This window comes from Peromyscus maniculatus, chromosome 4 (assembly GCF_049852395.1).
Source record: "Peromyscus maniculatus bairdii isolate BWxNUB_F1_BW_parent chromosome 4, HU_Pman_BW_mat_3.1, whole genome shotgun sequence".
Lineage (NCBI taxonomy): Eukaryota > Metazoa > Chordata > Mammalia > Rodentia > Cricetidae > Peromyscus > Peromyscus maniculatus.
The window spans coordinates 16,639,918-16,664,802 of record NC_134855.1 but is presented as its reverse complement, the minus strand read 5'-3'; the positions used below and the strand labels follow the sequence as shown (position 1 = coordinate 16,664,802).

The window sequence follows — 24,885 nt, the reverse complement described above, 5'->3', positions numbered from 1 at the left end:
TAGGCCATTTTGTGCCAAAAAGACAAACTTCCAAATGGAAATGTCTTAGAAGCCCAACATTCTCTCGGGATCAAATTGGTGCAGCCAGGAGCAATTGTGTCTCATGTCAACAGAATTCTAAGTTATTTAAATGCCATATTCTCTAGGTCTATGAAGTGTTTGAAGATTACCTATCTATCTGAAATATATCTATGTATATCTAGAAGACTTAACTAACTTGGCTACAAGTATGATTATCATAGATGACTAATTATTAATCTATTTTTAATTATCCATTACAATTTTAAATGAGTTACATAAACATAATACCTCAAACAAGAATAGAAATATATATATATATATATATATACAGTATAACAAAATTAACTTTAAGTTTGTATCAATAAACTAAAATTTATACCAATGTAAAACATTTTAAACATAAACTAAAATCTATACCAATGTAAAACATTTTAAACAAGTTGTTCTTTAAAAGTAGGTTCATTAATCTACCCTTTTATCTTATCATCTCCATATCCCCCTATATATCTAATCATATCCCCTTTTTCTTTTTTAGAAAGAGATCACATTTATAATCAACCTGTTTTAAATAAAAATATTGGTTTTTCTCTGTCCCACACCAGAGGGCTCTTCTGATTTGGGACACAAGAATCTCTTAACCATTTTTTTAAAGCAATATGTCTGGGTTTAGAGGGGGAGTGAGCCAATTCCACCTCTAAAGCCAGCTTGGTATATTTGGGAATTTGGGTATAGCTTCTCTTACTACTTCCTGCTGGAGGGGGGTGCTGTATCTTATGGGGACGCAAAGGAAATTTTAAGCCTATGGGGTAGTCCTTGAGGCTGTATTGTGTGAACCAGTTGCCTTGAAACCGATCTGGATGTTGGATCATCTGGGCCATGGTGTCACCGGAGGCCTTTCAGGGGGTCTTGGCTGGTGAAACCTGATGTATCTTAATCTGGAAGAAATCCACAGACTCTGGCTTTCTGTGGAAACAAAAGCAAAACCTCTTTTCCAAAGTAACATATCCTTATATCCAAATTTTGAAGTCAAGGTACCTTTAAAATATACATTTTGGCATAACTCAACAGCTTTTGTAATCAAATGTTTTTCTTCAGTTACGAATATCAAAGAGAACATAATCCAGATTCTCTGTGTGGTAGCCATGTTTACATGGCTTATTTTTTATATTACCTTGAGCTTATTGGTTTAAACTGCACCATTTTAAGACTGAAACGGCGGTGTAGCTGCTGGCTCCGCCCACTTTAGCTTCCCAACATGGCAGTGGTACGTTTTCCGCCAGCTCTGGGAGTCATCAAGTCTCAGAAATAGTGGGTCTAAACTTTTATCAAAGCAGCATGTAGCCCAGAAACCTTTTTTTTTTTTTAAATACTAGTAAAGACTAAATCTACTACACAGCGTAATGTGCCGCTGGCAGACGCCTCATTCCCACCATACTGCCGGTCAAACGCACACGCCAGGAACCCGCCAGTGTTCAAACCCGCGTTTTGCGGCATCTAGGTGCCCATATGAGACAAGAAGCAGGAACCTGGTTTTGGCTCTGTTTAGAATTGGTTATTAAATATTCTCAGGTTTAAGGTGGAAACTCGAGCCGTTGGGCGCCATTTGTTGCTGGAGGGCTTCTCTCCAGGTTCCCCAAGCCCCGCAGTCCCACAATCCACATATAAAATAATCACTCAGACGCTTATATCACTTATAAACTGTATGGCCATGGCAGGCTTCTTGCTAACTGTTCTTATATCTTAAATTAACCCATTTTTATAAATCTATACCTTGCCACGTGGCTGGTGGCTTACCAGCGTCTTCACATGCTGCTTATCCTGGAGGTGGCTGCAGTGTCTCTCCTCCTTCTTCCTGTTTCCCCAACTCTCCTCTCTCTTTGTCCCGCCTATACTTCCTGCCTGGTCACTGGCCATCAGTGTTTTATTTATATAGAGTGGTAGCCACAGCACTGAGATTTCATCTCACTCCAGTCAGAATAGCTAGGATCAAAGAAATAGCAAGGCAGCGGTGGCGCACACCTTCAATCCCAGCACTTGGGAGGCAGAGGCAGGTGGTTCTTTGTGGGTTCAAGGCCATCCTGGGCTACAGAGTGAGTTCCAGGACAGCCAAGGCTACACAGAGAAACCCTGTCTCAGAAGAAAAAAAAAGATCAAAGAAATAAATGACAACAAATGCTAATAAGGATGTGGGAAAGGGGAACACTTATTCACTGCTGGTGGAAGTGGAAACTGATGTGACTACTATGGAAATTAGTGTGGAGGTTCTTCAAAAGGCTAAAAATAGACATACCACATGATCCAGCTACACCACTCTTAAACATATACCCAAAGGACTCCATATCCTACTCTGGAGATACCTGCTCATCCATGTTCATTGCTGCTGTTTATAATATCTATGAAATGGAAGCAGCCTAGATGGCCATCAACCAATGGATGAATAGTGAAAATGTAGTATATTTACATAGTGGAGCATTACTTAGCTATTAAGAAAATTGGAATTATAAAAATTTCAGGTAAATGGATGGAGATGGAAACAATCATTCAGAGTGAGATAACAACCCAGACAAGAAAGACAAATGTCACATGTTTCTCTCATATGTGGATGCTGGCTTTGAATCTTCAGATATGTGTGTTTCATTTGGAACACTCAGAGGTCAGGGAATTGCTAGGGAGCTATGGGGAGAGCCTTTATGGGAGGGGAGATAGACTGTACTTGTATAAAGAATAAAAAGGGAATAACAGAACAGGAAGGGTTAGATTGGGGTGGGGGAGGGGAGGGGAGGGGAGGGGAAGGAGTGCAGGGAAGGATAAATAACACTAAAGACCTTTTAAGAAAATTGTACAGAAATCTACTACTGTAGAAGCTTCCTTAAAATATCCTATATAGGGGCTGGAGAGATGTCTCAGTGGTTAAGGGCACTGGCTGCTCTTCCAAAGGACCTGGGTTCAATTCCCAGCACACATGGCAGCTCACAACTGTCTGCAACTCCAGCTCTAGGGGATTCGACACCACAATAACCTCAGTTGATGTAAACATGTATATTTCTATATGTGACCACTTATGAGTGCTCTTCCCAAGATAGATGAGCCTGTGAGTTAGACAGACAAGGGGAGGGGAGATAGATAGCCGGGAGGAGGGAGAGGGAGGAGTCCTAATACATCTGAGTACCCTTCTACATCTGCTGGACTCTGGTTTCACGTTATGACCTGGGATGTCAGTAAGGACATGAGAACAACATCAGTAAACATGTGGGAGAATAACAGAGATTGTCTTATCTTAAAAGAAAAAAGTCTAAATGTGAGGTGTGAAAAGTGAAAGAGAGAAAATGTCATTAACTAATAACTGTTAGGTGGAAAAAATGCTTGAAATTTTTTAAATGGCTATTCTATCAAAAGCAAGCTGCAGATTCAATGCAAATCCCATCAAAACTACAATATGGTTCTTCACAAAATTGAAAGAATAATGTTAAATTTCATGTGTAAATACAAAGGACTCAAGATAATTAAAAATAATCCTCAACAATAAAAAAGCTTATTAAGGTTTTTTTTGAAATCATCATCCCACATTTCAAGTTATACTACAGAGCTATAGTAACAAAAAAAAAACAACAACATGGTATTGGCATGAACATACACACACATTGATCATTGGAATAGGATTGAGGACCCATATACATTCTACAAGCCACCTGATTTTTGACAAAGAGGTCAGAAATACACATTGGAGAAAAGATGGCATCTTCAACAAATAGTGCTGGTCAAACAGCTATTCAAAGAAAAATGAAACTCACTTCTTACCTCTCAGTCTGCACAAAGCTAACTCTAGATGAGTCCAGGAAGTCAACATAAAATTAGGTATCTTGAATCTGATAAAGTAGGAAGTAGAAAAGATTCGTGAGCTCATTGGCACAGGAGAGGACTGTCTGAACAAGACCCTGATAATACAGGCACTAATATCTTTAGGAGGGTTCTCCCCACAGCCAAAGGTACCCAAGGTATCTAGGTATCCCCCAAGATCATAAGCACCAGTGATCCCCCCTCTTGCCAGCCTTTCTTAGTGCTGGGACACTGGGCTTCAGGCTTCTTGGGTGTTCTCAGCATCCTATACCAGAACACTGGTCTCTTCGGAGCTTTGTGTCACGGGCCTGGTAGGGTGACCAATGGGAGGCTGAGGTCCTCATATGTGGTCCCTCCCCAGATATCTAGAGTTAGGTCACTAGAGGACTCTCCAGCCTTGAGTGCTGATCAAACTGTAATGGCTGGAAGCCTAGAGATTGTTCTGTTGACCAGCCTCAGTGTATACCAGGCCTTAGAGCTTTCTGCTGATGTAGACTCACTCTCCAGTTCAAACCTGTGATCATTTTAGCTAAGACTGTCTAATCCTCCTCCTGTACCATCAGAAAACTGGTCCTAGAAATCTTTGTGGATATCAGAAAGTATAGCTACCAAGCCTCATATAAAGTGACAAAGTTTCTTAAGATGTATGGACATTGTCCTGTGTGCTTTAAATCCTCTCTAGATATACAATACTGAATGCAACTCAAATGTTATATACATAGTTATTTCGTATTACTTACAGAATAATGACAAAAAAAGTCAGTATGAAAGTGTGAGTGTGTGTGCATGCATGTGTGTATCGGGGGTGCATGTGTGGTGCGTGTGTTCATTTGTGTGAGTTCAGGCATGTACACAATGGCACGCATGTGGAGATCAGAGGACAATTTTGGGTGATGGTCCTTGTCTTCCATCCCAATTTTTGAGACAATGTATCTTACGTTTGCCACTGTGCAAGCCTAGCCAGACAGCAAGCAAGTTTTTGGATGATTCTCCTGTCCCTGCCTCCAATGGATAAAAATAGATGTGTGCTGGGATTATAGATGTGTACTACTGTATCCAGTTTTATGTGTCTTCTGGGGATCCAAACTCGGGCTCACGTGCTTATACAGCAAGCACTTTATTGACTGAGTCACATCTCTAGCCCCCAGAGACAATTAAAAAATATTTCTGACCCACAGGTGGTCGAATCTCCAAGTGCAGATCCTGTTTCCACAGACACAAAGGGCCCAGCTGTAGCTAATGCTCGCCATGCTCTAAGCGCCTTACGTGCGTCACCTCAGTCTTCCCCACAGTGAGGTGACAAGAGTCTGTCCTTCCTCTTACAGATGTTACCCAAGTCACCAAGACACAGTTTATGAGGTTGAGATTTGAACCTCTGAGGCCAGATCCTGTCTCACCACATGACCCTCTCTTGTCATAACAGATGTGCTCACCAGACAGACTCCTCCAGCAGACTTCCCTCCCAGCCCAGCTTCCCAGGTTCGCAAAGCTGCCATCTGTAGAGTTTCCAGATTTGCGAAGTTAGTTCCTGATTACTCAAAAACGCACATTTCTCCACAAAAAGCTCCTTTCTGGTTCCTAGTCAAGGCTAAGAGACCTAGACTTTCTAGCTCGGTGAGCCCAAGCTATTGAGAGCAGGAAGTGAGCGCCCCATGGGAAGTCCCTGCGGTTAGGAGTGCCCAGGCAGGGATCCTTTCTCACCTCAGGGCCCCAGTCCCTCCTAGGCTCATGTCAGGCCCAATAGAGAGGCCCTGGGCATGAGTCCAGAGCAGGGCACAGCCTGGGAGAAAGTGAAGGACTCTGACCAGATCACTCAGTCAAGAGTGAGCTGTCCTGCCCCATCAAAGAGACAGACTTGCAGATGGAAGAATGGCAAGCTGCATTATGCTTGCCTGCCCTCTCCTTCACCTTGGGATTAAGGCATTGCCTAGAGCAAGGCCTCGCATTTAAGAGCACAGAATTTATAAAACGTTTTATGGGCTGCATATCAGTCATCTTTCTAGCCAGCCAACTCTAAGGCAGGGTGGGGAGTGTCAGGCCTTTTTTACTTCTATCTAAGTCAGAACGACATGGGCAGACTCTCTCAAAGCGTCACTACCATCCTGGAGACCAGCCCCACGGATCTCTTGCTGCTGTTTGCCACCTATCAGCTGGATGGCTGTTAAGTACACACAAGTTGTCTGCTTCCTGGTGGGAGGGCACAGAGGCACGAAGCCAGAACAGGTTGGTTCTGAATCACACAGGAGGAACAGGGCTAGGAGACTTGGGAACTTCCAGAGAAAGTTGAGGGAACACATCGGGCCTTCTGGAGAGAGTCTTGGCAATGGTCCAGCTGTGAAACGCAGGCATAGGTGGAAAACGGGGTGAACACCCTAAGGAATGCTGTGACCACACCTGGTGGTCTGCACAGTGCTCAATTCACACAAATGCCGGCCCAAGTCCTCTTCCTTGTTGTTTCCTATGATTATATTTTTCTCCATTCCCCAGCTCAAATGCCACCTTTCTCAGAGAGGCCTTCCTGATCCCTTTTTCTAAGATATCTGCCTGTGTCTCTCAAAGGCACCTCATGCTCTAGATTTCTCCTGTAGCCCTTACTCCCCATAAAAAATTAGCTTCTTTACTCATTCCACCCCCGCTTTTCTTCTAGTAGAACACCTTGTTTGGCTAGCTGCCAGTGCTTGTGAGACCACCCCACAGGCAAGACTAAGTCAAGATGTGTTTTGAATAAATTTATGCACACATGGTCTGCTAACAGTTGGGTTCGGGGGTGAGACAAAGGGCCCACCTCATAAACTCAACTCATTTCCCACACGTGACCTCCAGTTTGACGCAGATAAGAACCAGTTTGGCTTCTGCTAGCCTGAGTCACCCCTCTGGAAGCTGGGCCTGGCTTGGCATCAGTCATCAGCGACCCACCTCCTGAGGCTGACTGGCCCAGTGTGGGTGTATGGGAGGGGCCAGCTCCCCCTCTTATTCTGCTTAGGTAGCTGGGAAGGAGGGGTGGTTCCATCCTGGGAGGGTCTGTGTCATAGGTGCTGCCTGGGTGCTCCTTTATAGGCAGTACCTCTTTCTGGAGTGAGACGCTGGAAGACAGTGGAAGACCTTGGGTCCTATTAAGCTCTCTCATGGCTTCAGGTAAGCTCTTTGAAGTTGTGTTTGTCTGTTTGAAAAATAAGGGAGGAACTACCTACCACTAGTGTTGACCCAATGCTGGATGCCACGTGCATGGAGCCCTAGTCTATCTGGAAGACCTGGCTGATGGAAGGCCACAGCATCCCAGGAAACTACCTAGGTATGCTGAGGCAGAGGGGGTGTGTCCGTTATGAGAAAAGTCACTAGAGGTGTTGGCCACTCTCCACGGTTTATAGAAACAGGAAATGGATGACATGGCTTCTTAAGATGGAGGAAAGAAGTGTGTGCTTAATGAGAACTATTGATAGAAAGCAGCCTTGGTCCACAAGGCTTAAAGAGTGATGTGGAAGGGTGGAGACTGCAGAGAATTAAAAGATTGACACCAGGCAACTCCAAGAGATGCTTGTCATAGGGAATATAGGCTCAGCCACACACTAGTGGTGAATATTTCTTAAGGAAAAGCCAGATATTATCTGTGGTGCTCTGGGTAAATGTAACAACAAAAACAAGCAAACAAAATATAGGTTGCCATCTCTACTCAGAACATATTTGGTGAGAATAAATCTTAGGATTGTCGGTCTGAAGTTTCAGTTTTTAATATGAGTTTAGCTCTTGCTGACATCCCATTTATCAGGGAAGGGGGTGTCTCTCTACTCTTGATGTTAAGAAAAAGCTGGCAAGCCCTTGGAGGTACATGGACACTTCCACGGTGCTTGCTCCAGGCCAAGCACTTTGCAAAGCTCTCAGGTGGCTTATGCATTTAATACTCACAATGCCATATGAGGAAGGACCTTAGCATCCACATTTTCAGAAGAGGAAATAGATGGAGAAAGATTAAGTAATTTGCCCAAGGCCATACAGCCAGTATTAGGGGAGAAGCTGGTGTTGACTGTAGATGAGTCTATCTCTAAACCACTGCACGGTGCTATAGGGACAGTGGCTGGGTGAGATCACAGAAGGGAAGTGCTTTGTGGAAAAAAGCACAGCCTCTCCTTTGCCCCAGTGGGTGCCTTTTCTCTTGTGGAAAGTATGACAACGTTGGACTTCACTCTTACATAGTTTTCAAATGTTGTGAAGTAGAATGCTGGAGTCATTTTCGGAACCAAACAGAATCTTATTTTAAAAAAAGTTTATTCCAAAATATTTAGAGCCGGTAAACACATAGGTATTCCATGCTGGTGAGCATGAATTGGGTTGAATTCAGGAATCAGTGGAAGCAAGCCCAAAACGGACACCAGCATCCCTGAGAGAAGGAATCAGAAACGCCATCAAAAGCCAAGGAGATGGGAGGTTCCAACTGTGACTGAGCAGAGAACATGGCTCTAAGACCTGGGAAGTTAAATGTGTGGTTTGATGGGGGATGGGAGAATGAAGACAGGAACAAGGATGTGCCATGGGCCTCTCTGGGCCTTCCTTTCCTCTCTGTCCATGGAGTCTCACTACTTATCTCACAGATGATGTTTTGTTTGTTTGTTTGTTTGTTTGTTTGTTTGTTTCATTATACATACCAACCACAGATCCCCCTATCTTCCCTCCTCCTGCCCCACAGCCCAGATGATCTTCTAAAGAAAAAAAGGGATAAAGAGGAAGAGGAAACAATGGTGATGATGGAAAGGATCAGTCTTGTTTAGCACCTGCATTTGAAAATAATTTTAAAATGCTAAATGTCAACATCATCTTAAGATGAATGGCTTAACTTGAAATAAGTCAATGGTGGATGTGATTTTTTTTTAATTTGCTATGGTCTCTCCCTGGGTGAGAAACTCATTTTTGGATTTTGTGTACTTTCGAGTTATCTATTAGTCTGTCTGTCTTGTTCATCATCTATGAATTTGTCTGTCTAGCTGTCATCTAAACTACCTATCATCTATCTAAATGGACCACGGCTCTGCCAACAAGAAAAGCTAAATTGGCTAGGGACAGTCATTAAGTCAATTGTGTTTGCAATTGGTGGCACCACCCACCAAAGGTACAAGTTCATTTTAAGGGCTTGAAATTTAGAGCGAGCAAGGGACTGAGGAGTTCCCTGAGATACAGAATATTCAGTAATAAAGCTAAAACAGTCTCTGGCAATCCAAGGCAATTTGTCGTCCTAGTCCACAGACAGGTAAAAATGGCTTTCAGTACAGCCTATACAAAGGTTGGAATCACTTTTTCCTCACTTCCCAAATGTTTTCCCATATCTTCAAGCAATTATGGACTAACTAGTTACTCCCTAGGGTATGAGTTAGAGCCAAAAATAACATCTTAATAATAAGTAGAGTTCTTGCTTGTATTAACCTTGCAATGCATCTGTGGCCTCCTTAGCAAGACCATAGTACAGGAATGGTTGAAAAGACAGAGTTTAAATCTTGCCTCAGACTGTGTCTAGAGCAGATACAGTCTTTCTGAACCTTGAGTTTTGCTCTACAAGGTATCTGGGCACATTCCCATCATGAAAGTGGTCCTATGGTGTCTACCTGGCATGGACTGGCATGAAGAGTGTGGTACAAGATAGGGATCACTCAATGGCAGAGTATGTTTGTGATGGTTTGAATGAGAAATGATCCCTACATTTGGCTTGGGCATTTGAACATTGGATCTCTGGTCGGTGGTGCTGTTTGGAGAAGTGTAGGATGTGCAGCCTTGCTGGAGGAAGAACGTTGCTGTGGGCAGGAGAGTTTAAAGCCTCACTCTGCTTCCAGTTCATTTCTGCTTTGTGTCTGTGGTTGAAGATGTGAGCCTGCTCCAGCCTCCATGCGTCCCTTACATGATGGACTGCTATCTCCCCTGGAACCATAGCCCAAATAAACTCTTTGTTCCCCATAAGTTCCTTCAGGCTATGGTGCTTTACCACTGCGACATAAAAGTAGCAAATGCAGTAACAGGGACTGGGGCCTAGCAGATGATAGCAAAATTATGCCCTCTCTCCCAATTCCTGTCCATATCCATCATCTCTTGCCCTGTGAAGTTAATCTTCAAAGAGTAAACATGTACCTCTGAAAACTTGATAATTATAGAAAGGATGACTTTCAGAGCCAATCCATATTACACCCACATATCCGGGAACTAAAAGCTATCTGGGAAGACTTGACCTCAAAAGGGATTCAAGGGAGGCTTCCTATTTGGATCTGGGAAGAGAGTAAGCCTTTTGCAAAGCACTTCTCTACCATGATTGGTTTATGCCCTGAATGACCTTTACTAACGAGAAAGAAAAATGTGATCACCCTGACTTAGAAAGCTAGAATGCTGAAGCTTGGGTAGAGATGGCCAGAACAGCTGTCTCCAAGCCTGACGTGCTGCCCAAGGGAGCTTCCAACAAACTTTAGGGTATTATTAAGATGCACTTGGATACCTGACAGGGGTAGCCAGGAGCAGATAGACAGAGAAAACATCAGTCTATATCGTGAGGTGTTGTGTTTGTTTGTCTGTTTGTTCCTACTTCTTCTCAATAATAGCATATTTATACATGACTTGGAAAGAACAACTTTGAGCCATTATTTTAGTAAAAAAAAAAAAAAGTAGCAAAGTTAGAATAATACCACCACTACTGTGTGGTGTATACGCTAAGGCTCAGCCATTCATAGACTAGCGGCTATGAGAGGATGCTGTTTCAATTCAGGGTGGACACTTGTTCACCCAAAGCCAAATGCATGCGTCTCCCAAATAGGGCCTGAGTTACACAAGAGCAGCTCCAACAGGCAGAGCTAATGCTCACATCAGGATTCATTAAAGCTTTGGTAAGGTGGATTTGTCAGTCAGGATGCAGGTGATGTGAGACCAGCATGTGAACCGTTTGGGGCTTAGAGAAGGAGTTTGGTATTGGAACAAATGGAAATGGTTTCCCCCTGGAAAGAAGGAAAGGCAATCCAACACTCTGGCCTCTGTGGTACACACACGAGCTGGCAACACCCGGTTGCTGGCTTCTCATTCACTGACAGAGTGTTGGCGGCTTTAAGTCATCCTTGGTGGGAGGATTTAAGCCACAGCAATTGGGAAATGCTATAAATGAAATTTCCATGGAGAGATAGAGTGGTTCAACACAGCATCCTTCTGCTTTAGTCTCCCCACTTCAAGTGTAATCTATCTTCTGACCCCAGGACTATCTGAATAAAACAAGCCTGACAATGCTCTCCGATGTGATTTTCTCTGAGATAGATCCACAATCCTTGGGGTAGCATTAACAGCCTTTCTTGTTCTGGCCCCCATCCAGCTTTTCCATTACTTCTTCTGACTCTACCCCTAAATATGGTGAGTGTGAGTGCTTATATTGTCAATTTGGTAAGATATAGAATCACCTAGAAGACAAACCTCTGGGTATGTCTGTATGAGAGTTTGTATATTGAATTAGTTGAGGCAAGAAGATTTACCATCTGTGTTAGTTAGGGTTTCTATTGCTGGGAAGAGACACCATGACTATGGCAACTCTTATAAAGAAAACATTTCGCTTGGGAGGCAGAAGCAGGTGGATCTCTGTTAGTTCAAGGCCAGCCTGGACTACAGAGGGAGTTCCAGGAAAGGCGCAGAGCTACACAGAGAAAATCTGTCTCGAAAAACCAAAAAAAAAGAAAAAAGAAAAAAGAAAAAAAGAAAAAGAAAAAGAAAACATTTAATTGAGGCTGCTCACTTACAGTTTCAGAGGTTCAGTCCGTTATCATCATGACGGGGAGCATGGTAGCAGGCAGGCAGATGTGGTGCTGGAGCTGAGAGTGCTACGTCTTGCAGGCAACAGGAAGTCAACCAGCAGTCACACTGAGGGAAGCTTGAGCAAAAGAGACCTCAAAGCCCACCCCCACAGTGACACACTTCCTCCAACAAGGCCACACCTCCTAATAGTACCACTCCCTTTGGGGACCATTTTCTTTCAAACCACAACACCATCTGTGGCCATCATCAGCCTATGCTGGGCCCTGGACTGAATACAAGGGAAACAATGAGCTGAATACTAGCAGTCACTGTCCCCTGCTTCCTAACTACAGATGGAAGTGACTACTGCCTCCCATGCCTTCCACAGTGCCTTCTCCACCATGCCTTCTCCACCATGACGTACACTCAGACCGTGAGTCAAAACAAGCCCCTCCCTCTTCCAGTTGCTTTACTCGGGTGTTTAATCACAGCAATGAGAAGAGAAGGAAAAGGCACATGATATGTATTTTTACAAGATCTTTTTGAATCTATGACAGAATGGCCAAGATTATAAGGAACCACTAGGGTCTGGGGAGGTAGAAGCTAGCTTTGGGTCTCTTTTCCCATGGGGCATCTACAAGCTTCAAAGTCTGCAGATTCCCTGGGAGTATAGCTCAGTAGTGAAGCATGCCTTTAGCATGTGAGAGGCCCTGGGTTAAATCTCTGGCGAACCTATCCCTAAGCTGAGGTTTTGAGGATTCATGGGCCTTGGTTTGGAAGAGCTCGGAACAAACTGATTAAAATTTATCCATTGTGTTCTGCTTAGGAAAAGGGTCCTGATAAACTCTGTGCAGTCTGGGTTATACTCCTGGAGAGTTAGAAGTGAGCCAAAAGTGGAAAGGCCCTCTCAAGTACCCAAACCCACTCACAAATGAGCCCAGGTCTTATTTAGATAAATGTTACCTGGGACTTCAGTGCTCTGACCCAATTGCCCAACAGGAACAAAATGACTCATCTCGGGATGAGGATAACAGCATACACAGGCTTAAAAAAAAATCTCTGAAGTTTAAAAATATCCAGTATCCCTGCATAAGTATGAAGAAACCAGACATGCTATCAGCTTTGTGTTCATATAATAAAATACTTCCTATAATTAACTTATTGAGAGAAGGGATTTAGTTGGTTCACAGTTTTGGAGCCTCTAGTCCAAGAGTGGGTGGGCTTGTTGCTTTGGTTTTTTTGTGGGTATACCAGATGTCAATACCACAGAGTACTCACCTCCTCAGCCAGGAAGTAAAGAACAAGAAAACAGCAGAGAAATTCCCCTCCAGAGTATGCCTCCAGTGACCTAAGCATCCCTCGCCTGTACGGGGTCTACCATATCTCATCAGCACCATTCTGGGGGCACTTAAACAAACCATTATATATAATCCTAGGAGGAGACCTAGGAGGGATTCAAATAATGGAGTTATCAGGAGCAGCCTTTAAAAGGCCCATGCAGGGATGAGAAGATGACTCAGTTGGTAAAAATGCTTGCTGCACAGCATGAGGAACTGAGTTCAGATGCCCACTATCCATGTTAAAACTGGGCGTCACCTTGTGAGCTTGTAATAGCAGCACCGGATAGGTGAAGGCAGGAAGGTCTCTGGAGCTCATTTGTATACCTGAATCTGTTCAGTGAGAGACCATGCCTCAAAAACACTAAAGTGAAGAGTGATGGAGGACACCCAACATCCACCTCTGCCCTACACATGCACGCACACGCACACAAATACATAGGCCCAGGTATAATGTTCCAAATATTTGGAAGACAAGATTAAAATTTTTGATAGAGAGCTACAAACTCTACAAAAAGAAAAAGGGAATCAGGTGGAAGTTCTAGAACTCAAAGATATCATCAATTGAAATTGGGAAATTGTCAAGAGTTATCAGAGACTTCCTGTGTGGTCAGTGCTGTTTAAAACATTACATGATTCAACGTAAGACAAGTGTGGAGGTGGTCTGTCATTGCAACCTGATGCAAAGGCTTCTTAAGGCCCCTGGCCCATGTGGGAGAACACTTTTGTTTATACCCCACTGTGTCCTTAAAGTGGCCTGTTACTGCCTATTGCCACTCCCCACATGTCAGTAGCTTGGATTTTCGATTTCCTTGCCTCAATAGAGCCCTTTGAAGAAGCTCTTGTCACCCATGTCTAGAAGCACAAGGATCAGCACATTGAAGGCTAGAGTCGGAGGTCAGAGGAAAGTCACTGGGTTCTGTGTGTGTTGCCATCCTTAAGCTTGTTCAGGAATTAGAGTGTGGGCTGAGTTCCCAGAACTGAGAACCAGGCTAGGCAGAGATAGATGGTGAGCAGAATTGCCATGAACACCAGCAATAACACCATAAGAAAAAATTGAGTGGAATTGAGGCCAGGAGGTGAGGAAAGAAAAGGGACCTTTTCCTTCCTCTTCTTCCCCATCTAGTGGGGAGATGTGCTTAGGATCACCACGGGAAATCCAGGAACTTCAGCACGGAAGGAACGGAGCGTGGCTCAGGAACAGGGAGCGGAGGGCCTGCACATGCTTGCCCATGTGGGACAGAGTTGCAGGGATGGTAGGTGCTGTGACTCATCTCTTCCATTTTACCTGAGGTAGAGAAATGTGTGCAATCACTGCTGTTTGAGTAATCCCCACAAGCCAGGGGCAGGGTCAAGTACATCACGTGAGAGTCTTATTTAATTCTCATAGCGATCCATGATGCGGCTTCCGTTATTAAAATTAGTTAATGGATAATGAAACTGAGATCTAGAGAGTCCTTGTACCTTGTCCGAGGTAGCACAGCTCAGAAGGATGTGAGAGGATTGAGACTCGGGGTCCACCCACAGACTCCTTCCCTGCACACTTGCAAAGGATGTGCTGCAGGCCTTCGGTGGAGATGGGGTGGTCCAGGGAAGAAGGCACAGATCACAGAGGTCTGGGAGCCTAATGTTGCAGACCTCTAGACATAATCTATTTCTGTTTGAATTTAGGCTGAGGGCAGAGAAACATTTACCCAGCAGCTGTGATGTGAGTGGGATTTTGCTTGGACCACTGTCTGAGGGCAAAGGCTTGTACGGGGCTCCTCCATTCACCTTGGCAAATCACTTCTCTTTCTCAGTTTTCAAGGATGTTTAAAATAATACTGATTTGACAATTTAACAAAGCTTCACCAGTTTGCTAAAGACTGGCTCTTTTGGACATTTTTTTTTCATTAAGAAGTCCCCAATTTTTCATTGGTTGCTATATTAGTATCTGCCAAAAGCAAAAAAAAAAAAAAAAAGAAAAGAAAAAAGAAAAAAAAGATCTGTAAAAGCCTCAAAATGAAATGAAAAAAGAACATATTATAGAAAATTGCATCGCAAGAAACTGACAAGACATTTATAGCTTAATGACATTCTTGTATAGTATTAATGACATTCTTGTATAGTACACATAGAAACCACAGCATTTGTAAATAGAGTCATTTACAGGACAGTGGTGTTCAAACATTTGTGTCTCACTTCAAGCACATAACATTTTGGGAACTGTTACTTTTTTTGTTAAATTGTGTCTCTTGTGTTATTTTTGTTTTCCTATGAATGCATAGTTAATAAAAAGTCGAATACATGTAAGGCATAAGCTCAATATCTTGATCTATATTACAAAATCGTCACCAGAGTCTGGCTAATTAACGTATTTACCTCCTGCCCTGGTTACCATTTTCTTTCTCCTTTCTCCTCCCTTTCTCTTCCCTCCCTCTCTCCTGTCCCTCTTATTTTCCTTCTCCTCTCCTTTCCTTTTAAAGGGAAGAAGGAGTGAGGCTGCTTAGCAACCACTCTCAGCAAGTTTCCACCTGTAGCCAGTACCACTGTTATTATCGTGTGGCCCCCAGATATCCAGAACTCAGTCATCTCATCGGCTTGGCAGATGTTAGAGTTCTGAGGCAGGCGTAGAGACAGACGGGACAGAGGCGCCTGACCTTCCACCGATGCTACTGTGTTTATTAGCACAGGGGCAGCCTCTCTCCCTCAGGAACTGAGGGGTCTACCAGGAGGAAAAGGAGCTGCCACTGTGTACAGGAATGGGGTGAGGAGCTTGGGAATGAGGAAATAGTTCCAGCTATAGTGGTCTACGTGTCACTATGGCAGTCACTCCTTCCTGAAACTGTTTGCCCAAGGCCAGGCAGACTATCCTCCCATGACTGTAGAACAAAGCCATCTCTACTCTCTTAGGAATCCTGCTTTGCAACTGAGGCACTCGATCAGCAGATTTCTTCTTTTTTTTTTTTAAGACTGGTTTTCTCTGTGTAGTTTTGGTGCCTGTCCTGGATCTCGCTCTGTAGACCAGGCTGGCCTCAAACTCACAGAGATCCTCCTGCCTCTGCCTCCAGAGTGCTGGGATTAAAGGCGTGTGCCACCACCGCCCGGCACTATCAGCGTATTTCACCCCTATGCATTCCCTGCCATCCATCTCCTGCTTCTGTCAACCATCAACCTATTGCCTGCTTCTGAGTTTTAATGTGAATTTTATTAATATTCAAGATGTAGCATTTGTACAAATAAATAATAAAAGGGTCTGGGGCAGCTTCAGAAGTAACATAAGACAAGCATGAGGGGCGTATGGTAATTGGGTACCAGCTACTTTCAGCAGGTGTGATGACAATGTTATGCACCTGGTGACTAATAAACTTTCCAGAAACTTCAAGGCTTAATTAATTCAGCAATTTCTGAAAGTTGTAAATAATTAGACAAGTTCTTACCCACCCCCCTCCTTCAACCAGCTTCACGGAAGATTTTCAAAATGAACAAAGAAATGAGCAAACAGAACATCCCTTTGGCCCTCATGGGTAGATAGTATCTCTCTACAAGAACTCAAGAAGGATGTGTACTTGCCATTTTGACTCTCAAAACTATCATCCAGGGTTATAGTAGCAGAAATGTTCTATTTGTTGGAAAAGAAGAGCTCTTTAAAGACTTGATGTATGTTCTGTAGCCTCTCCATGAAAGGATTTAGCTCTCCCTTTGGACACACTCTGCTTTCTTAGGTTGAAAATAAGGTCAAATGCTACCAAGCATTGATAGCACACACCTTTAATCCCAGCACTCTGGAGACAGAGGCACATGGATCTCTGAGTTCCAGATGTTTATCCGAGACCAGCCTGGTCTAGGATAGCCAGGGCTACCCAGAGAAACCCTGTCTCAAAAAGCCAAAAAAAAAAAAAAAAGAAAGAAAGAAAGAAAGAAAGAAAGAAAGAAAGAAAGAAAGAAAGAAAGAAAGAAAGAAAGAAAGGAAGAAAGAAAGAAAGAAAGAAAAGAAGGTCAAATGCATCAAGATCAATGGGTGAGGTAGGATGACCTGGTCTCAAGAACTGGGTTTTTGGTATCTTGCCATTAACAAGCTCTATGACCCTTCCCTCTACTAATCTGAGTCTCTTTGTGGGAGGCTGAGATAAGGCGAACACTATGCTCCAGTCCAGTTCTGAAGATGCTATAGCTGCATTCCTGCAATAGCAGCCTCCCTCAGGGAACACACAGGGACTCGCTTCACCTTTCATAACATAAAATAGGAAGGTCCTCACCTTTCCCCAGCTGTCTAGAAAATTGCATGAAAGGAAGTTAATGTTTATTAACGTCCACTTGGGACCAAGACTTAACTTCCTTCTTTCTTTCTACCTTCAAGGAAGATGCAGTCCTCCTCATTCTGAGAATGAAGAGGCAGAGATATAAATAAGTGAAGTGACTTTTTCAGGGTCACATGGACAGCAGTGACAAGTGGCAGAGAAGGAGTCTGGACCTCTTGCTGTCCATATGCTTCATCTACTTTTCCAAGACTTGGGAATGAAATCACCTCTGAAAGGCTCCAAGTTTCCAGATGTGGGATTGGGGAAAATGGCTGCACCCCTTGGGAGGGACTCATTTCTCTAGAGCAGGGGTCAGCTCTAGAGAACATACAGAACAGCCATGGTCTGTAAATACAGTATGTTAGAGCAGACTTGAGTTTTACGGCTTACAAATTACTTGTGGGTGCCTCTGCACCATGGCAGCTGAGCTGAGTATTGTGTTGAGCCTGGATGGTCCACAAAACACCAAATATTTACCATCTGGTTCTGGACATAATGTTTATGCAGAGTCTGGCCAACTGTCCCTTCTCCAAAGAACACAGTCACAATGACGTGAGACTGCCCTTTGTCCACCAGACCCTATCACTTGCCTTCCGATGAAAAGGTGACATTTCTGCTCGCATCTGTTTTGTGGGAGGGAAAAATCAGCCAGCAGGCTCAGAATACCTGTCATGCAAATGAGAGAATCTGGTTTTCATCTCGTTCTCCTTCCCAGGAACACCATGTAGGGGAAATAGAGAGCTCAATTTTGGGGAAATTGCAAGGGTAAAGGGGGAGGAGATCAGTTACAACACACTATTGCGACACCCAGCAGGGTTGAAAGTGACAACAGCGAGGGTTTCTCTTTTTGGAAATATGAGGGTTTTTCCGCTTCTGACAGTGGGACGGAACGACAGCAGCGCGGGCCGGTGAATGACTACTTTCTTTATAAGCAACCACCCTGAGCCTGAAATGGCAGTCTCTAGTCTTCGCTGCCTTGCTGCGGCCTCAGGATGGAAATCTGCAGGAGACGGTACAGTCACCTAATCTCTCTCCTTCTCTTCCTTCTGTTCCATTCAGAGGCAGCCTGCCGCCCTTCTGGGAGAAGACCCTGCAAGATGCAAGCCTTCAGGTAAGTCCTCCGAAGACATGGGGTTGCATAGGGACATATGCCATCTGTCCAGGACACTGGATCTGAGGGATGGGATGGAAAAGGATATATATCCTTGATTCAAGAATAGCTTGCTACACGATTAGTCTCTAAGGCTTATGTTTTGAAAAATGTTCCATGCATGGACAACAGGGCAGTCAACTGTGCTCATTCTCCCAGACACTGAGGTGTTCAGTGACAGAACAGAAGGCCCCCAGGAATGATGCTAGCTTTGGGATCTAGCAAAGAGGAATGCTGCAGCAAGACTCAAGGCTCAGACCGACAGGCTATACCCTTTGTCTGTGTTGACTTGGAAAATAACTCTCTTCAGAGTCCCCAGTTTCCTTATCTGTGACATGATACAGGTTTAATAATAATCCCTTCTGTGCCTTACAGGGCACATTAAATACATGCGTGATACTGTAACCATGTTCTGAGACATGTGCTCTGAGAACTGTACAGTGTCCAAAAAAGTGACTTGAGTTTTAAAATTGGATAAAGAGCCTTGGGAGATATCATCAACCTTATAGTAAAAACAGCAGGCCTTTATTTTAATTTAAAAAATAAATAAATAAAGAGATTGTTGGTGCATACAATCTGTCCTTGATCCTTCCTGAGAATGAAGTCTGTATTGAGTCACTTCCCCTTTACCCTGTCTGCTTTGGAACCACAGCTGGAGGCTGAGTCTGGCTGGGAGTGTGTGCATCCATCCCAAGGCAAGTCTGTCCTACAGATCCAGGAATGGTCTGCTTCATGAGGTTCCCCCCTCCACCCCCTTAGCAGCCCCTCGGAGGGCCCCCAGAACCCTTTTAGCAAGGCTGTTGAAGCTCATGGGAGGAGCAAAGACCCAAATACTCCTCCCCATGAAGGGGATTTGGTTTGTCATCCGCCCTGCCCTGAGCTCCTGGGCTGCCCCAAGCTCCCCAAGGAGTCCTGTCAGCTCCCCTGACAGGTAAAGAAATAACGCACAGATTCAAGGTCATATCACCAGGGCACTATTATCACATCTCACAGCTGCCTGTCTCACAGCTGGGGAGCCCTTCACCAAGAAGACAGGGAGCGACCAGCAGGCCACTGGGTGAACTAGAGAGGAAGCTAACTTGTTCCCTGGAACAGCTGTCCCTGCTAGAGTCAGAGCAGGTTATTGGCATGACAAGTAAAAGTTCTAGTTACAGACTTCCAGGCCTGAGACTCAGAGTAGCTTGGCTGCAATGTAGTCTAACCCCTGAACTCGGAATACTATGATGTAGCCACCAGTTTCATGTGGCCATTTAAATTTACACATAAATGCATGAAAACAGAAGAAAGTCATGTAGCTGGCAGCTCCCCCATTGAGTAGGGTGAATATAGGATGTGTTTGCATTGCCTGAGATTCTATCAGATGGTGATACTCTATAGAAAATTCTGCTGAAGCAGCAGGTGTCTGTGCTGGGATTCTGGGGTGAGGAGCAAGAAGAAGAAGAGGTTTTCTGTTCACCAGCTGTGAGAGATGGACCCATCTCTTATGCAGTATTGGCTTGAAATCTTCTCATCTGTACTATGAACTCACTGAGGACCATACTTCCAGCAGGTCTAGATGTAAATTAGATGACACAGTGCTGTACTGCCTATGACAGCTAGGCCGATTTGCTTTTCAGAATCTGGGATATTAACCAGAAGACCTTCTATCTGAGGAACAACCAACTCATTGCCGGCTACTTACAAGGACCAAATACCAGATTAGAAGGTGAGTGGATAACAGGGAAGCTAGTGTAATGTGGGCGTGGAGTGACTTTGCCCTGCTCCTCGGGCTGTAGGTGGGACATCCTCATTTCTGTTGAGCTTGAAATGAGAGACATGACCACCAGAGGGCATGTATGGGAGTGGCCTCAAGAGTGAAAAAATGTAGAGCCTGAGTCCCAATGCACTGGGGACACAGCTGGGGGAACAGCGGCCAGGAGTCACAGCTGACTTCCTTAGTCCTGTGCTGGTAGACCATCCGTGTTCCTGTTATTCAAACCCTAGCCTCACCCTAGGCTAATACACCGTGTACATGGCTGAAGAATATGTTTTATTGTGGATACCACCTTCAGCACGCACCCGTCTATACTTGGGACAAAACTAGTTGAGCTTGGAGGAGCATCACTCACAGATTCTTCCGGATTTTTTCTTTTAGAAAAATGAGGGCAGTGAGCTGACAGAATTTGATTTCGCTTTAGCACTGGAGTTTAAAGTTCCCGCCTCTCTGAGATAGAGAGGCATTACCCATATCTCCTCGGTATTCCCCAAGCCTGTTCTCTGCTTTCCTATCTTACTCAGCAGTTATAAGACTGGTTTTTCCTGTCTATCTAGTAACCTAGTAATTCTTCCACGAACATGCTCACGTAGAGAGAGGCTGGGTTTTCTACTGCTACCCAGTAGCGGGTGGGAAAGGTGGACTGCAAGTCCACAGGCTTCCGGGAGCCTGCTCACCAGCCTTGTGAGCCTTGTGTCCCTGTCTATTAACAGCATGTCTGTTGATCAGGAGGACAGGTTTCCTGGAGCCTGCTCACCAGCCTTGTGAGCCTTGTGTCCCTGTCTATTAACAGCATGTCTGTTGATCAGGAGGACAGGTTTCCTGGAGCCTGCTCACCAGCCTTGTGAGCCTTGTGTCCCTGTCTATTAACAGCATGTCTGTTGATCAGGAGGACAAGTTTCCTGGAGAAAGTAAAGGAAGGTTGGGACAGTATGGACAGAATCTAGGAGGCTGGTCCTTAGGGATAACTAGGTAGTGTTTGGTTGGATCTCTTGTATGGATGCAGACTAGAAAGATAGAGCCTTCCTGACCTTCTGACCTTAAAATTGTAGTTAAGAGGAGACAAGGAAATACCCACAAGCTCTTCCTCACCCCTGCCTCCTCTTCTCTCTTTCTAACTCCACCCTCTGCTCTTCTCCAGAAAAGATAGACATGGTGACTACTGACCTTCACAATGTATTCTTGGGGATCCACGGGGGCAAGATATGCCTGTCTTGTGTCAAGTCTGGAGATGAAATCAAGCTCCAGCTAGAGGTAAGAATCTGGGTTAGCTGTCAAACCATTATAAAACTCAATGGCTTATGACACCCACAGGCAGTTCCCGTGACCCTGTGGGTGTGCATGGATGAGGGAGGTGGTTGGTTCCTCAGAGAGTAAGGGAGTCACTTATCACCCCCAGAGATATTTGGGGGTCACTCCTGAAGTGATTTCCACAATGTTCTCGGTTGTTGTTGGGTGTCCAAGGTGCTTTCTCATCCTCTAAACCATCCTTTCTGTTACTTAGCATTCAGTAGATACCCTGAGCTTCCTCGTAGCATGGAAGCCAGCCTGAAAAAGAGAGGATTCCTGAAAGATGGGCTTCAATGTGAAAGTGCTACTTAAACTTGGACTTGCACGAGTCTATTGGCAAAAGCCTGTGACATGGTTGATATGGACTCATTGTAAAAGGCACAACTCAAGGATATAAACTCTAGGAGTAGACATTTTTCATGGAGGACCACCTCTATGATACTATCACAGCATCTGAACCACCCATGGGTTTTGTGCTGGGCCTCCTAACCCACTTGGACCTACCTTCTTCTAGCAAGATCCACACTCAAGACCATGTGCTTCCAATCATTATCTATGCTCCTAGCGGGCATCCCACACAGAACTGTGTCACTTCTTGACCTACCTAATAGTAATAGGCTGTTCAAACATTATCTCGAGGGCTAGCTGGACAAACTTTTAACCTAACTGCAAGGAGCCACAACCTTGAGTTTGTCACTAACCCTCATCAATGGACAGGACCACCTTTTGGGGGTTTGGGGTTTAGAGGAGTGACTATCCTAAATATAATAAGGATGGCCAGGGTATCCCATATAACACATCCTATGGGCTTTGAGACCCTCTACCCCTTCTTTACAGCCCTCTTGCCTTGAAAGAATCAGAGCCTAAGGGATCACTGCCTCTCTGGCCTTAGTCCCTGTTGATGGGGCCACGTATTTGCTAGACTTACTTTACCATGGCCACAGCAGCATGATTTTCAATACAAGAGATGACAAGACAATTTCCTCTATGTGTGTGATCTTAAGAAATCTGGAGCCTGTGTTCTTTGGCCAGGTCTCTAAGGACCATTTGTCTGTCATCAGAGGGTGACAGCCTGATGAAAGGTATAGAGATAGACAACCAGGACTTTCTGGGCCCCCAGAAATCACAGGATTATTTCTTGCCTTCCAGAACATTAACATCACCGATCTGAGCAAGACCAAGGAAGAAGACAAACGCTTCACCTTCATCCGCTCAGAGAAAGGTCCCACCACCAGCTTTGAGTCAGCCGCCTGTCCAGGCTGGTTCCTCTGCACAGCACTAGAGGCTGACCGGCCCGTCAGCCTCACCAACAGACCCGAAGAGCCCCTCACAGTCACAAAATTCTACTTCCAGGAGGACCAATAGTACTGCCCAGATCTATCCTTCCCCACTCCCAGGCCATCAGTGACTCCACCAACTGCCTCCTCACTCTGGCCATCGTTAGAGTCTGAAGATCAATCTTTCCCGGATATACAGTAGAAGGAGGGAGAAGAACCCTCATGACAGATTTCTGCCTTCAGCCTCTTGGCTGACCCAATCCCCATGATGCTTCCAGAATGATCTTTCAAACTGGATCATGGCAGGCCCTTGCTCAAACCCTTTCTCGTTGCCTCTGCCCTCTGGGTGAATCCTAGACCACTTGCTTGCCTGGGCGCCTCTGCTTCCCACACTCTCCTTTTCTTCCATTGTCCAACATATCCACGGCCCAGATCAATCGAGCCACTTGGCAACACACCTCAAGTGGCTCCCTTACCTTGTTTTATAAACCTGTACTTGTCTGTGAAGAAGCTTTTTATTCATTTTGGTTTTGGGTGCTTGGAATGAAACCCACCAGGGCCTCACGTATGCTAAGTACATACCCTACCACCGAACTATGCCTCTATCTCACGGGGAAGGTTTTAAGGATTTAGAAAACAGAAAATAAGGATCTCATAATTATTTTATTAGGCCAGCCTTATTCCATGTGGGGGACAGTTCTTGTGGAGGTGATGTCCTTTCTGAGAGGGGCTAGGGATTAGATGTTCTTACATTTGTGAAATGACCGTATGCACGGAGAAATAGATAGTAAGTTTTCCTCTTTTCCTTCTTTGTGTGGTGCCCTAAAGCAAAAATTTAAAATTCAGTAGACTATATTATCCCCATAATCCTTTTTTGTTTTCATTTTTTCTGATATTTCCAATAATCCGAATCCCTCTGTCCAAACCAAACACCACCTCCACTCCAGTCTTTCCACAGCTGCCTGCAGAAGTTCCCCGTTGTCGCTGTGCAAATGTATCTCAGGCCCTTCCTGCTGTGGTGAATGAATCCACTGATTGTTTCTTAACCATTTTAGCACTTCCAACCTTGAAATTTGTGTGGAAGTAGCTATGACCCTGTCTGTTTCATCTACCAGACTGTGAGCTCCGAAGATCAGGGAGCATCGTGTGTGTGTGTGTGTGTGTGTGTGTGTGTGTGTGTGTGTGTGTGTGTTGGGTCCCTACAGAGCTGAGCACCGCTTTGGCTCTTGGCGGACACTCAGTAAATATGTGTTATACACACTGGGTAGAAAGTTTCTTACTCCTCTTTGTGACTTTAGCTGTATTTTACAATAAAACACTGAAAATGTCTACTTTGTTGGTTGTGACCATGTGGTGCTGGGGAAATGGGGAGGCCAGGGGATCTTTTTAATTCTATGGCTACAGAACAGTTGTCGCCTCTCTGAAAGCCTTCTTCCTCATTGATTCTCACTTCCTGGGTAACGGGGTGCCAAACACCCTTGACTATAATAAGCTATAGACTGTTGTTGTCCACCATGAACCCCCAAGTGACCAAATGAAAACAACCCAAATGCCTGTCATGGATGAATAAAGATGCAAGTATCAGATCGGCACCCAACTCCATACTCCACAATGGCAAAGGTGACGAGTGAATCACAGCCAGCTTCACCAGACATAATAGATGGATCTTAATAGACATTGGCTCCAAAGTCACTAAAGCTCAAATACTCCCAGGTCAAATAGCAGCTAACAAGTTAATAATCAACAAAGAGGGAACCAAACACTCCACTGAGTCTTGTGAACCTGTGGTCATGTTTTAATCTCCTGTTTACCATGTGTGCTCAGGGCGAGCTAGTTAAAACTCTCGGGGGCTCAGTTTTCCCATCTCTCTGTGCAAATAAAAGCCTTTGCAATGCCCTTCTCTGATGAGTAGTAATACAGTTGCTTTATCAGTCCTGGAGGAGTCGGTGCTCAAGGACTCTACGTCAAAGCTTCCTTGCTTCAAGTATGACCCACGGTTAGCAGCAGCATCACTTGGTGACAAAAATGTAGGCTCCTGGGTTTCACACCAGACTTCCTAGCTTAGGAGCTCACCTTAACCAGACCCTCAAGTAAACCACACAGGCTAAAGTTTGAAAGGCACTGCTTTCGACTGGTGTGGTGGTGCAGGCCTTTAATACCAGCACTCAAGGGCAGAGGCAGGCAGATCTCTGAGTTCAAGGCC

At 44.6% G+C, this 24,885-nt stretch overlaps 1 protein-coding gene across 4 annotated transcripts; it reads left to right on the top strand.

Moving 5' to 3' along the window:
• The first annotated feature begins 6,862 nt into the window (after positions 1–6,862).
• On the top strand, positions 6,863–24,011 carry Il1rn (interleukin 1 receptor antagonist). 4 transcript variants are annotated; one of them, XM_076569313.1, is made up of 5 exons: positions 6,863–6,993; positions 18,272–18,323; positions 19,979–20,067; positions 21,257–21,369; positions 22,555–24,011. In XM_076569313.1, the coding sequence occupies exons 1-5, from the start codon at positions 6,984–6,986 to the stop codon at positions 22,768–22,770; spliced, it is 480 nt and encodes a 159-aa protein (XP_076425428.1). In that variant the 5' UTR covers positions 6,863–6,983; the 3' UTR covers positions 22,771–24,011. The 4 variants fall into 4 exon arrangements, with proteins under 4 accessions (XP_076425428.1, XP_015855052.1, XP_006981138.1 ...); XM_015999566.3 differs by lacking the exon at positions 6,863–6,993 and adding an exon at positions 17,817–17,936; XM_006981076.4 differs by lacking the exon at positions 6,863–6,993 and adding an exon at positions 17,970–18,120.
• The last annotated feature ends 874 nt before the right edge of the window (positions 24,012–24,885 follow it).